At 39.0% G+C, this 13923-nt stretch overlaps 1 protein-coding gene across 1 annotated transcript in view; it reads right to left on the reverse strand.

Annotated features, from left to right (window-relative positions):
- PREP (prolyl endopeptidase) overlaps positions 1 to 13923 on the reverse strand; it is a 115077-nt gene that overhangs the window by 34965 nt on the left and 66189 nt on the right. The window contains exons 9-10 of the mRNA XM_068937916.1: positions 11491 to 11688; positions 4839 to 4942 (exon numbers count right to left, since the gene is read on the reverse strand). Of these exons, the coding sequence (XP_068794017.1) occupies positions 4839 to 4942; positions 11491 to 11688 (302 nt within the window). The remainder of the gene's footprint in view (positions 1 to 4838; positions 4943 to 11490; positions 11689 to 13923) is intronic.

Raw genomic sequence — 13923 nt, forward strand, 5'->3', positions numbered from 1 at the left:
AGCCAGGACAGAAGTCTGCTTATCTGTGATTAAGTGCCACTGTGAGGTGTAAATATGGAGAGGCATGTAAGAGCTTAGCTGGCAAGGTTGTAAAGATAAAATTAAGACTTTTTATTTAAAGCAGTAGTTATTTCTGCAGTAAGCAGCTTATGGAAAGCTTTGTTTATAGTTTCTTGCAGAAATATGTTTTTCTGTAAAAAAAAAAAAAAAAGTCACGGATTTAGGCTACTTTCTGATAAAGTCTGCCACTGTAAAGGAAGAAAGTGTGCAGAGGAACAAAATCAAATCTCAGAAAGCATTTTGCAGAGAGAAGTTATTAACACTCTTTAATATACCATTCAGCTGAAGTAGCCAGGATAAATTCTTGACGTGTGGCAAGCATTTTAAACAGACTTGATTTTTCATGAAGGTCACATTGATAGTTTTTTAAGGTAAGGGCATAGGCACAAGCCACTGCACAGTAAGTTAGGCTGTGAACTTGCAGTGTGTCAGGTAGTCAAAGCCAACAACCTACGGGCATGCTCTTACCCCGGTGTAAAGGTCTGGTACTTTGAAACAGCTCACCCTTCAATGGAGAGTGGGTTGGCTTTTTGTTCTTACTTTGGGTTACCAAAGGGTAAGAACACACCCTCAGGTACTACAAAGCAGCTGCTCGGCCATAAATTCACATACTGCAGTAAACGTTATCACCGGTCCATATTTGCGCTGCAAGGAGTCTCCGGAATGCTTTAAAGTGGATCCAAAAGAACAAAAGACAGGCACCGTGGCATTTTCCAATTGTCACTACTTAGGCTCCCCATACACATGACACCTTATACTTCAGTTCAAGTCCTCTCAGTTATGTTCAAAGACTGCTAGAGAATAACAACTCATTAAAGTTTCACATGTGCTATTCAGGCAAGGCTCAGATAATCACTAGGCTTAACGTATATTTCTTCAACTATATGAGAACAAAGGAAGAACCCTGGCAAGGGACGGGGGCTGTGCCTTTCATTAAGGGTATTGATCAGAACAGAGGCAACAAGATTTCTCCTTGCCATCTAGCAATTCTGATGGAAATTAAAATCATGAAATAAATTGCACAGTGTTATTTATCCTCCCATAGTTAGCAGTCTTTGCCTGTCCTCAATCATCTTCTTGTGCTCTTAATGCCGAGTTTCTTTTATGATTGCTTGAATGGTTATCTAAGTTTTGAAACGGCTATGCAAGGCTATCATCTAGGCTGACAGACATGCACAAATTGCTCTGATGAGCTGACATCTCCCTTTCCCTTGCAGGGCAAGATTAGCTTTAGCAGAAGCATCAGCCTTTGTCCCCATGGGACCCCACAAATGGCAGTGAGGACTGGGGCTACTACAAAGCAGTAGGCTGGGTTAACCCAGCAGGCTGGGTTACTACAAAGGTGACGAGGCAGTCCCAGGCCTAGCTTTTACAAATAGCCTCTTTCACAGCTCGATGGAAACTGCTCAATGGACCTAAATGATACGGGAAACGAATTTCCAAGAGGACACCACACAGAGAGAGTATGTGATAAAAGCAATGGGCAAAGACTCTCAGTTTTCAGATGGTCCAAGGGAAAACCGAATGGGTGGCAATCCCAGAGTGCTCTTTGTGAATTTAGGCCACAGGGTAGCTACACAGGTCTCATTTCCCTAAAGCTGGCACGGAGCAGGAGAGAATAAGGGGAAAGCCATAAAACAGTTATATTGATTTCCACTCCACTATAACCTAGTGGTGAAGCTCTGCCAGTGATTCAGGGGAATGGATGTTTCCATGGGCATAGCATAGCGTGCTTCCTCCTTGAAATTATTTGTATTACTATTCTATTTTGCACTAATCTAGCATGTAACAGATTTAAATGTAAAGAAAGATTTTCATTCTCCAGACATTTCTTTCATAAAATATGCGATCTACTAGGAAAATATATTGTTTATAACTTATGGCAACCCCTTCTAATTACAGAGGTAATTCTAACCCCTTTTTAATTACAGGTGTACTTGTGTTCCATTACTATCCCGCTGAACTTGACGGCAGCATTATAATCATTGTATTATGTTCTTTCATAAAAAGAACGCTTTCTCTTTTTCACCCCACTATCCCCTAAAGTTATTCTAGGGAAGTCCCTGCAATAAATTTGAGCGAGGTAGCAACAACACACTGTCTCTGAGAACATTTACAGCAAACTGTGCCCTACATAATTCCTCTTACTGTCTAGAGATGCAGTGATAAACAGATGGGGCTGTTTACAATAGCCTTGTGCACAGAGATAGTACCTTCTTTTTGCTTTTACAGAACCTATGTCCCGTGTATGTGCCAGATGCTAAATTTAAAATAAGAGATTAAGAAAAAACCCAACCCTCCTTTTAAAGACTCCATGCCATGGTGTCACCGTGCCTAATTATCATTTCTGCTACATAATTTCACCTTGTTTCAAGGCTATGCTTACTTAAGTTCCGTTTCTATGCACTAGATCTTGTTTATACCTTTGTCTATAGAAAAAAAAAAATCCTCTGTACCAGGGTATATATTCTAGGGATGCAAAATCCTACATTTAAAATAATCAAACCACCCTCAAATTTGTCTTCTATAAATTGGAGAGACTAAATATGTTTAGTCTCACAATGTGACGGCTGATTTTTCAGATCCCTAATTATTTCAACAAACTTCTATTAACTCTCTTTCAAAGTTCCATACCTTCTTTAACAGACCAGGGCACCGTATCCTATGAGGGGCCTACTAAAGCTTTGTTAAGTGGCAAAATCACTTACTACTTCTTATGTATATTTTGCATAATCCTTTTAGCCACAATATTGGTGATTGTGTCAAACCAGTTGTCTACAAAGATCCTTTTATTCTCCTGGGCTTGTTTCCAATAGAGATTTCTCCATCTCATCCACAGCTTTCACTGTTCTAATAGGACTAATTGCATCTAATTTTATAAGCCTTAAACTTAGGTGTCTAAGTCTTCATTTATAGGTGAGAAACAGACACCTCCTATTTCACCTCTCATACTAGCACAGAGGGGTTTCCAAGCTACTATCTGAGATACCAGTCTGAGCCTTTAGAATAGGAGCACTTACACTAGCATCTCAGTTCCAAACAAAAGTGTGCTTTTGAAGTCAGTCACCTAACCACTCTCGCTTCTCATGCTTTGGCTCACATAGCAGAGATTTCGGAGCGTGTAGGCGGGATTGCTTTTGGATGAGACTTGAAGTACCATATGCACTCCAGGAGTGCACCAAAAGCACTCCACCTGCTAATGGAAATTCAGTCTACAGGACCAAGCTAGAGCTCGTCCAAAGTTAAACTCTCAAAAGCGGACACTGGATCCTCAGCACAAGCTATTTCACGTCACACTGCTGTTAATGTAGATTTGGCTTACGGCCTTCCAGGGATTGTAAAGGGAGCTCTGAATGACCAGCTGACACAAACTACCTGATTGTAGACATGTAAGCGGGATGCATCCTTCCAACACTCAGTTACACTGAATGGCAGATTCTCATAATGGAACCACTTAACCAACAGCTATAACTTAGTAACCTATTCTCCTTGTTACTTTGTTACCTGACAATCTTTGCTGACTCTGAGCACTTTACCAGTAAAGACTTTATCCTCTAGACTCCTGAGAAAGAGGTAGCAAGTGTATTTGACAAGACCTGTTTTTCATGAAACCATGCCACGTAGGAAACATATTTGTGTCTTTTAATTCTTTATTCATGGAGTCTCCAATCAATCATTAGAACTTAGGAAACAATTACATCAGAACATTAACGCAGTGCAAAACTACTATTTATTAGGTACGGCACCAGTGTCCCAGGAACCTTGTCCCTACACTACCCTGTTGTAGACAGGGCACAAACAGAATAGTAGCAGATCAACAGAATGAAGTGGCTTGCGCTGAGGATCCAGTGTCCTGTCCAAAATGGTTTAAACAACTAATATTAAAAGCTCTCAGATATGTACAATCCCTCCCCCATGGGATTTTACATTAGGAATGTTGCTTACACTTGCTCTAATGGAAATCAAAGTGAGGTGCTCTGTGTAATCACACTGATGCAGTAACAAACGTTATATATTACGACAGTTCTTCGAAAGGTAGACCGAACAGGAAATTTTACAGCATGAATGAATATGATTTTTTTTATTCATAGCACTAGATATTTTCCTACTTTTCTTCCAAATGATCATGGTTATTAGGGTGTTTCACAGTTTGATATCTGATGCCAGCTATGGATGTACAGATGCATTTCCTTCTTTCTTCCCAATTTCTTCTCGAGTTCTTAGCAGCAGAGATCCACAGTGCAAATTCATGGCAAAAAATCTGCTATTTTTACTGGGGAGTGGTAGGAGCAGAGTGGGTTTTATTTATTTTTACCGCTTCCCACTGCGGCCCTGGAACAGTGTGGAAGTGCCGGGAAAGAGAGCGGCTACTGCAAATATTCTCTATTTCTCCATTGCCTTTTCAGTCTTGCCCTACTACACAATCGCCTAGTGGAGCCACGGTAAGTTGCTCTGATGGAATAAATACATTACCATATGGAAAAGCAGCAGCTTGATGTTAAACCAGTAAAGGCAAAGAATACAGCATGGGGAAAAATTACAGAACGCAGTCGCAAAGTCTCAAAAGACGACAGAGGATTGAGCCTGCCTGGTTACATGCAGTGGTATCTCCCAATCTCTCTCTTAACAAAACTTGGTAGAATTCCTTCAGAGCTTTACGCTCCCCACTCAGGACCTCAACTCAGGAGCAATTCAAGAAAGTCTCACCCTTAGCCAAGTGCAGTTTTGTTAACCTCTTGTGTAAATGACTATATAAGACAAAGATTCATATTTATTACCTGAATCGTCTGGTAAACTGAAGGATCAAATCCTTTCACGGTCACCTCCCGGAAAACTCTTGGCTCCAGTTCCTCTTTGGTTAGATCACAGTGATATATAATACCTAAAACGGAGAGCAAGTTTGTCAACTTAGTGTACATGCATTATTAAAAGCATACTGGATTAGGCACTGTGATGGAGTACTGAACGGTAAAGAAAATTCAGCAGGTGAAAAACAGTAGCTTCTGGTACATTCTTTCAGTTAATACAGGCTACCTATATGGCTGAACAGCATTTGGTCTTGTATAATTTATTTTACACCCTGACCCTGCAAATCTGAAGGCAACATCATCTGTTCGAGTTACCTCTACTATTTCGAAAGGATTGTGCACGTGAGAAAATTTATGTGTTGAAGTAGATTAAATCTGCTAGGCTTTACAGTTTCTTTTTTTTTTTTTTTCCCAGGCATCGAAAGAGGCAGAACCACAACAAAGGTAGCAATCTAGATACTATGTACTTGGGTAATTGAACAAGATGAATTAATTGTCCAAGCAGAATTTTGCTTTTAGATTGTACTCGTCTTCCCTGTGATTCAATCCTGGTAACACTTGAGTACGAGCCTTAGAGCGTAATACCTTCAGGAAAGAAACTGTGACTCTCACTGTGTTTGCACACTGGTTAAAATACTACAAAATCCTCATATTCACAGATATAGTATAGCTATACATATGCTTTGTAAAATTAACCACAGTGTTAATTATTCTTTGTTTTTCTGCTTGAAAACCAGCTAGTCTCTGTGGAATTTTAAACAATTACTAGGGAAAAGAGTTCTAAAAGTTAAGGCAACAAGTCCTCTACAGGAATTCTCACTGTCATAAAATTAACCAAGGTAGACAGGACTTGATTAAAATACTGCTATATTGTGCATATTTTAGATAATATCAAGAAATCAGAAGTAATTATTACTGAGCTTATGGCTGTAAAAATTATACTAGAAAACTAAATGATGAGGAAATATATCTGATACAAGCGGATTACCTTACTAAATCACCTTTATAGACTGTGGAAAATCAAAGCTACAGAACGGCAAGGGAACACAAGATGAAAATCAACACTCCTAATAATTGATAAAAGCCTTTTCCATAATGGTAAATTAACGGAGGAATAAAAGCAGGACTACCCTACTCTGCTGGGAATTTTTTCCCTTCATTGTATTTGTCACATAAAGTGACTAGCAAGCCTAACACAGGGTGACAGGTACAAACAGGCATTAAAGCAGCGTTTCCCTAAAAGATTAGCACGCAGAAAGTGACGTGAAAGCACAAAGTAAAACACTGCAGGAAGTCTCAGGCAGTGCAGTCATTTTACATATGTATGGCTGCCCAAGCTTTGGTGGACCTTACATACCAAGCAGGCAGAATACCTGCACATTAGGAAACCCCACAATTAAAAACAAGCACAGTCATGGACTGCGTTTGAGGAGTCAAGCAATGTAACATTTCAGTAACTTTAAACTGAACCCCTGGTGCTGCATCTCCTGTTTTGTTATATCTTTTTTAAATCTGTGCGGCACTTAATACCCAGAACCGTAGTAATGTTGGGGCCTGCACCCTTTTGCTGGGTGCTAAATAAATGCAATACTCCAGAGTTCTCACACAGGTGACTGGTAGGAGTGGCCCAGAGGGAATGGCCATATTTCAGGAAATGCCAAAAATAATTTTTGTGTCACCAAAGCCTAAGGTTTTAGAATGAATAAAGCACTCCTTTCACATATATGCTTATGCTTACTATCAGTATTATCACAAGTATTAAGCACTAATATGTTACATCCATTTCTGTTTCTCAAAAAAAAAAACCAACTGATTTAATACAAGTGCAAATTATACTGTACTATGACAGCAACGTAGGGAGATTTAGTCTAACCACGTGTCAGCCCCATAGCTTTTGTCCAGTTATTCTACTGATAGGGCAGAGAGAAGCTTCACATAGCTTAAAAAGTTCCACCTACCTACCTAAAAGTGATCTCTCTGGTCTCGTTTCCTCATTCTTTCCTTGCTCCCATACAGTCTACGTCGTTTTCTTCCCCTCCTCTTTCTTCCTGATTCCAGCCCTTTTGTCCCCTCTTAATGGAGCTACGCCATGGTGAGCTCTCTGTAGATGCTAAGCACACTGAGGGAAAGCAGAAAAAAATCTGCCTGAGCAATCAGCATGCAGCGAGAGCAGCCATGGCGGCTGGCTACAGAGCCAGGAGCTAAAACAGCTGTTGCGGCTCTTCCCCCTCCACGTGTTTAACAGCTGCAGAGACTCTGCTGGCTCAACTGAGATGAACTTATTGGACTGACGTCTTCTGGCCCCGGAGGTGGGATGTGACAAGCAAACTATCTGAACCATCAGGTTGGGGTGAAGTCAGAGGTAGAAGCAAGAGTAAGAGTGCCCTCAAACTCCTCTCCAGTCAGCTGTTGTGATCTGAATGCTGTTTAGAAGTTTGTTCAAAAAAGAACTGGAAACAGAAAATATCTTTTTTCTGGTTATGCAAGAAGTAAAATAATAATGGGAAAATTCTCACACTTCTTATCTGCTAAGTTTGAAACCTAGAATTTCGATAATTTGACACAATCCTTTCAAGTAGAACCACCAGACCTACCAGAACTTGTATACAGAGGTTTTATAATCTGGCTGTGCTTTAACTGAAACTGAGCAGAAACCATCTATTGCATGCTGTGAGAACGTTTTTGATCATCTCATCATTCACAGTCACTGACAGGACTAGAAAAGGCTCAAGATTCTAGGTCGTGTCCCCCTGTCTCCAACTGTGAATCCTGTCCTGTATTAGCTACTCTTGAGACCTATGGCCCCTTGTGCCATAAAGCAAAGGAAAAAAACAAAAAGAGAGACAGAGAGACAGAGAAAGAGAGACAGAGACAGAGAGAGAGACAGACAGACAGAGAGACACAGAGAGAGAGAGAGAGAGAGAGAGAGAACAGCAAAGTAGATGACGTATTTTCTTGACATATACTAACTTGAGAACTGTATAGAAACCCTTTCCCTTCTCAAAATTCTGGAATATTTATTGGTCTGCTAAGCATATTTTATGTAGCTCTTTAGACAAGCTCCAATCTTGCACAATTGTACAAGAAGGATTCTTACAGCAATCTAACAGCAAAAAATATCACTGAAAGCAAGGATGCTGTAACGAGGCTAGACATAAATAAATCACAAAGTTACCACGGTGAGAATGTTGGTGGTTTTTATTAACGTTCTTCAAAATTGTGACAAAAACCATAATAATTCACAATAATTGCAATAATTCAAGCAGTTATTCACAAGTCGAGCAACAATTCACAAGCCTCTCCAGGTTAAAGCTAAGTTTTGTGAATATCTCATCCCCTCATTTGCAGTTTTATACTGTCTTCTGTGTTATTTTTGGACAATCTTCTTCAGCACACTGTTGTTTCAGTGTCTGTCAATGCACAATATACAACATGTTCTCTTCTTTTGGCTCTTCTGAAAATGGAGTGACAAACATGTTGATCATTCAGTATAACCTAAAAGGCTCCTATTAAACACCTAAAAGATACTACAAACATAAGCTATATTTTCTCCACTGGTAGGAGATAATCAGTTTTAGTTGCACAAATCTGAAAACTGTCAAAGTGTCAATACACTTTGCTTTGCCGTCTCTGCAGTAAACACAAACACCCCTTTTTATAGCTTACAGTTCTGATCTACCTTTCTCCCATTTTAATGGATGAGTAGCTTGGTTAAAAAAAAAAAAAAAAAAGCAGGTTTTAACCCAATGTCTCAATCTTAATACTGACATTCATTTTCACAGAGATGTTGAGATGTTTCCTAATTCATTCTCCATCTCAAGTGGCACAGAAAAAGAAGAAAGGAGATGAAAAAACGAAATTCTTGTTCTCTTATGAATTTTTACAAAACAGAGTTTCCATAAAAGATGAAGGCATCTTCTTTTGTTCAGAACACATACATTTTTCTGAAGTAACATTCCTAACTGCTTTAGTGTTTTGATTAGAGGCGAAGTGACATATGCTCTGCTGTCTCAATTAAAGTGTTCCCTAGGTCAAATGAATCATTTGATGTATTACTTCCACATACGAAAACTATTACTAATGCCATAATTAATGCTTGAAATAATTATAAGATATCATACCTCAGAATTTCTATAAGAACATTTAAATTCATTTAAAAATTACAAAGGATGGACTTCAAAATAATTTATCAGTATGACTTTAAAAAAGAAACAAATTAGCATTGCTAGGAAGTTTTGCTGTGTAGTCTACCTGACCATTATTGTTAAGAGTACATTTTAAGTTCGAAGACATCAAAAAGAAGGTCCAGATCGATTCCAAAGTAACTGAGTGCACAGGATTTTAGCCATGTCTCTCCTGCTAACACAGTGAAACTGTTAACATGACACTGGTGGGAACCACAGGGTTAAATTCTCATATAGCATTGAAGATGAGCCCTTTAGAGTTCAAAGTCCCACGCCAAGATAAGCAAAATATCGACCTTTTTTCTTCTATCTTGAGTCATTTCTATCTGACTACAGCAACGGAAGGACTTTTCTTTTGGAAATAAGCGCTCATTAATTGGGCTTCCCTGATAAACGCATACAATTCCTGTTTAATTTAGTAAGAAATTATGTGCATATATAAAGAAATTTACATATAGAAAGACATCAAGAAGCCTTTACAACTGCTGAAATTCTCAATCACACTTTACCTGTCTTCCAACTCAGTTACAAAGGAAGATGCGACTTTTAATACAGCACCTAAGAGCTGTACACTATTTATACTACAGTTTAGGTAACAGAAGTATATCACTGTATAGGTCTTCCGAAAAGAATTCCCTCTCAGGGTTCTTATCACCACGGGACTGCTTGCACTGCTCTGGCGCAGACTTTTCATTGAAAACCCCCTGAGAAAGTTTGCCTGCGCTGGCATTCACATGCCATTTCAAAACTAGAAAATTGAAAGATGACTACAAATTCAGTTTTAGGTCTTTAAACAAAACTTTACTTAATCAAATAAAACCTTCTTCAGGAGAGTAGTGCAACAGTGTGAAAAATAGCTACATTTAGTTCACCACAAACCCAGAATGCAAACATGATGAATTCATATAATGTTCAAATGCTATAAGGTATTGCTAATATCAAAATGCAATATAAAGATGTCTCAGAAAGTCCTGTTTCAGACAAAAAGTTAATTGTGTCTACAAACACTGTCTGCTTATTCCTCCAACTATATCAGTTTATCAGACAAATAATATGTCTCCTACAGACTTTGCATCACAGCATCAGGGAATAATTCTCAAACTAGGACTCTCAAACTCCCAAAGCAGGACAGAAGATGAGCGTGTCAAAATCTGCAAGATACGGAGTGTGCAACAACCTTCCAAGGTCTTTTTATAGAACCCTTTATGTCCCAAGAGGGGTCTCAGTGCCTCATTTTGAAACGAAAAGTGAAGAAAAAACAACAAGATTTATACTGTTTCCCACAGTTCTAAGGGAGGCAGTTACAGCATTTCCATTTTTTGTAGACACAAACTCCTTTTTCTGAACAGGTGGAGGGTTACTTTTTGGTCTGTTCCATATGTAGGTCAGACTTCTCATTACAGTTGCACCAAAATCACACAGCTCAGTTTTCAAGCCTAGTTGTAAGCTCTCCGTCGGCTGACCAAGACCACTTTAGAGAATATGGAACATCTCACTACAGAAATAAAGACCACCTTGATGAAGAAAACTCTCAATACAGGTCAACGGTAATCTTAACCAATGAAGATGGCCTTGAGGATATATTCCTTTCTTGCAATGGACTTCAGTTTTCCTTCCTTCCTTCCTTGTAATCAGAATCTGTATATCAACCTTGGTAAAACAAGACATATATCGCTATGCTATATTGTGCTACCTTGACGAGTGTTCATTTTTAATTAGTTTGCTTTGATCTCTTCAGACCTTCAATTTTCTCTTTCGTTGATAAAGATCATGCGACGCTTACTCTCTGAAAGTGTATACTCCAGCTTACAGTGAGAAATACGCTTGCAGACCGTTTTTGGAATGAGCCCTTTTTAGTTGGCTGTTCATTGCCCTTAGTAAGATACAGCTCAAACAGCCATTTCTAAACCTAGTGGGAACTTTAATAAATTTGCAAGTTTTCCTAGATCCAACTAAAACAATTGGTTAATGTAACTTATATTTTCAAGAAGAAAGAGGAAACTCTGGTTTGGGACAGTGACAGGATTTGAAGTAGCCTTAGAAAAGGCTCACTAGCCGCACCACTCATCTGCTTTTTCAGGTGATGAGCGCTTTCATGGCAGCAATCTTTAACTACATTTAACATACGCATGAGCTACAGGAGAATTTGTAAAGTTCAGTTTTGCTGTGTGAAGCAAGAGCGATGTGAAAACTAGAACTCCATCTCTAGTAAAGCTAGTTTTGAGCAATTTCTGAACGCAGATCTCACTTATTAACATGATGTCAGGCTTTGGGGATCAAGAATTTCTCTGCTGGCATTTTCAAGTGCACAATCATGACTCACCACGTGGGGGGAGCATTTTTATCTGCATCTTAGACATACCTAATGCCTACTTAACAAGAGAAAGCAGATCTCCAAGAAATAGGAACAATATCTATGGGGGGAAAAAAAGCCTTACCTGGAGATAAAAAGGAAGTAAACTGATAGAATATTTCAGTGTCCTTCTTTTGGCCGCTATATCCCACAATACTGCCAACCTCTAATGGAAAAGTCTTGAGATGTGCACCAGTAGCTAGGTCATGAAGTTGCAGGACATTCTTCACATCATGCAGATAGCACAAAACCAGGAAGTTGGACCTCACACAAGCCACCCATTCTGCAGAGAGCGGAAGAGAAAAACAAAGCCACGGGAAATACGGTGAAAAAAAACAAACATAAGAAAACAATCAGATATAAACTGACTCTAAAATTCGTTAAGACCTGTAAGTATGTGCACCAACCCTCCTGAGATCTATCTAACCTAATTCTTACAGCTTGAGAAGACACTTGTCTTCAGAAACAAAAAGTGAATCCAAAAGTAAAGGCTGACATTCTTTGGACATACGGTAATTACATCTCTTGAAGTTGATTTATGCAGATGCAGGCACTAAGAACTGTTTAACTTAGGTGTTTTTTCATTTTGAGCACTTAGGCATCAACACCGTTCTTAAATTTTATCTCATATTTTAATGCTAAAACTGACTAAAACACAGATCTCCGTCAGCCATAGTTACAGAAATGCATGCAAATGAAAACAGTATGATTTAGACACAAGTTAAACTAATAAGAACAGAGAGACAAGTGATCCTGTATTGCACATTAACTGCAGAGCCTAGAGTTTACCTTTCATTCTGTTTCAAGTATTCAGTAAACTATTCTCATAAGCAAGCTCTACTGGGTGGGTATGAATGAGAAAGGGCTGTTCTGAGGCGATACCCTCAACACGCCATTTTCAAAAACATTTATTTAAGAAGTTAATGTTGTTACACAGCAGTCTTGAGACTGTAAGGTAGTAGGGACAGGGCACGACACAGCGAACCCAATCTGGTAAAAGGGAAAAGATGACACTGCAGAAGTAAAATAGTTCCTTTATGCCTGCCCTCTGACAGTCCTGAGCCCCTGCAGAGCTGTGGACCTGTGACGTGCAGTTGTGCAGCAATGAGAACTTGTGTTTCACCGCGTCTTTCACATTCTGAGTAAGTTTGTTCCTCAGAAGAATTGAAGGAAAAACAAAACAAAACAAAAAAACCCAGAAATGTGAACTTCTTCATGGAACAACAGTTTTTTAAACTGTATTTTGTAAAATCTAAACACGTGAAAAAAAAGAAGAAAAAATGTCCAGGTTGGCATTTTCTACAAAAATTCCTGCGAGTCTACTGAATACCCTCCTTCAGTCCCCATCTTTTTATCCTGTGAATAAACTCTCCAAGGGCTTCGATTTTCCCAGAAAATATCAGGTGACATATTCCCCCTTGGTTTACAGATTAGATGACACTTGTGCCATTGGCTTTAGATCCTAAGTAACTACATAACAAATCTACTTTGATTTAATCATCCATGCAGAAGAAGATTAAAAACTCTTCTTCCCTCTTGGGATTTCTGTCATTTAAGAAACTGGTTACCCTACTTTGCAACAGAAGTATTTCAAAGTCTTCTCAGCAAAGTCTTCTCAGGTATTTGCAAATCAAATACAAACAGACAAAACACAAGGTTAAAAGTCAAGAAAAATATCAGGAAGGAGGGAAGGACATGTTTTTTCGTCTGTGAGACTAGCTGGGGTATAGTGATTCTTGTCCTTTTTCAACCGCAAATGTGCTACTTTTCCCCTAAGTCAGACTGGAAAATGGGATTATGGGCACTGGACAATGCCTTCTCTTACCTACCTGAAGCAAAAAACCAAAGAGATGGAATCAAATGAGTAGGAAAAAAATCAGGTAGGACTGACTGGGGCACACTGTAACGCCAAAGCAGTGCTGCGACTTAGGGAGTTTAAAATCCCAATACCAGAGGAAAAAGAACACAGAAAATAACAAAGAAACAAAGCAAAAATGACCACATTTCAGTTTTATACTATTTTACATCGTTTACAATTTAACAGTTCTTTCCAGTTTCCTCAAAGCCTTATAAAAAGCAAATAATCCAAGTTGAAAGCGTTGTACTGCACATAGTCTTATAAAAACCATCTTTGTGCATTCAGTTTCAAGATCAAAAGTTCAAAGATCCATTATGTGCCACCACCATTAAGGATAACAAGCTTTTTCTGAATTGTAGGTCAAAACTTATTACTCTGCAAAGCTTAGCTTCTTTAACCGTCTCTTTTTCCATATACAGTTCAGGTCTGTTATGACCCCCTGGAGCTCAAAGACCTTTGAATCCTAATTGCTCTGTAGCATCTACCTTCCTTTCAGCTTGTTCCTGAAGGACAAGGAAAACATAACACTAGTCTGAAAACCTTTTTCTTCAGGCTTTCCAACTCCCTCACGTACTTCTAGCCTAAGTCTGGGAATTTTCAAACCAAAGCCCTGGAGTACCACACTAATTGAATTTACAGCCATGAAGCCATGACCTGAAA

This window comes from Struthio camelus, chromosome 3 (genome assembly GCF_040807025.1).
Source record: "Struthio camelus isolate bStrCam1 chromosome 3, bStrCam1.hap1, whole genome shotgun sequence".
Taxonomy (NCBI): Eukaryota; Metazoa; Chordata; class Aves; order Struthioniformes; family Struthionidae; genus Struthio; species Struthio camelus.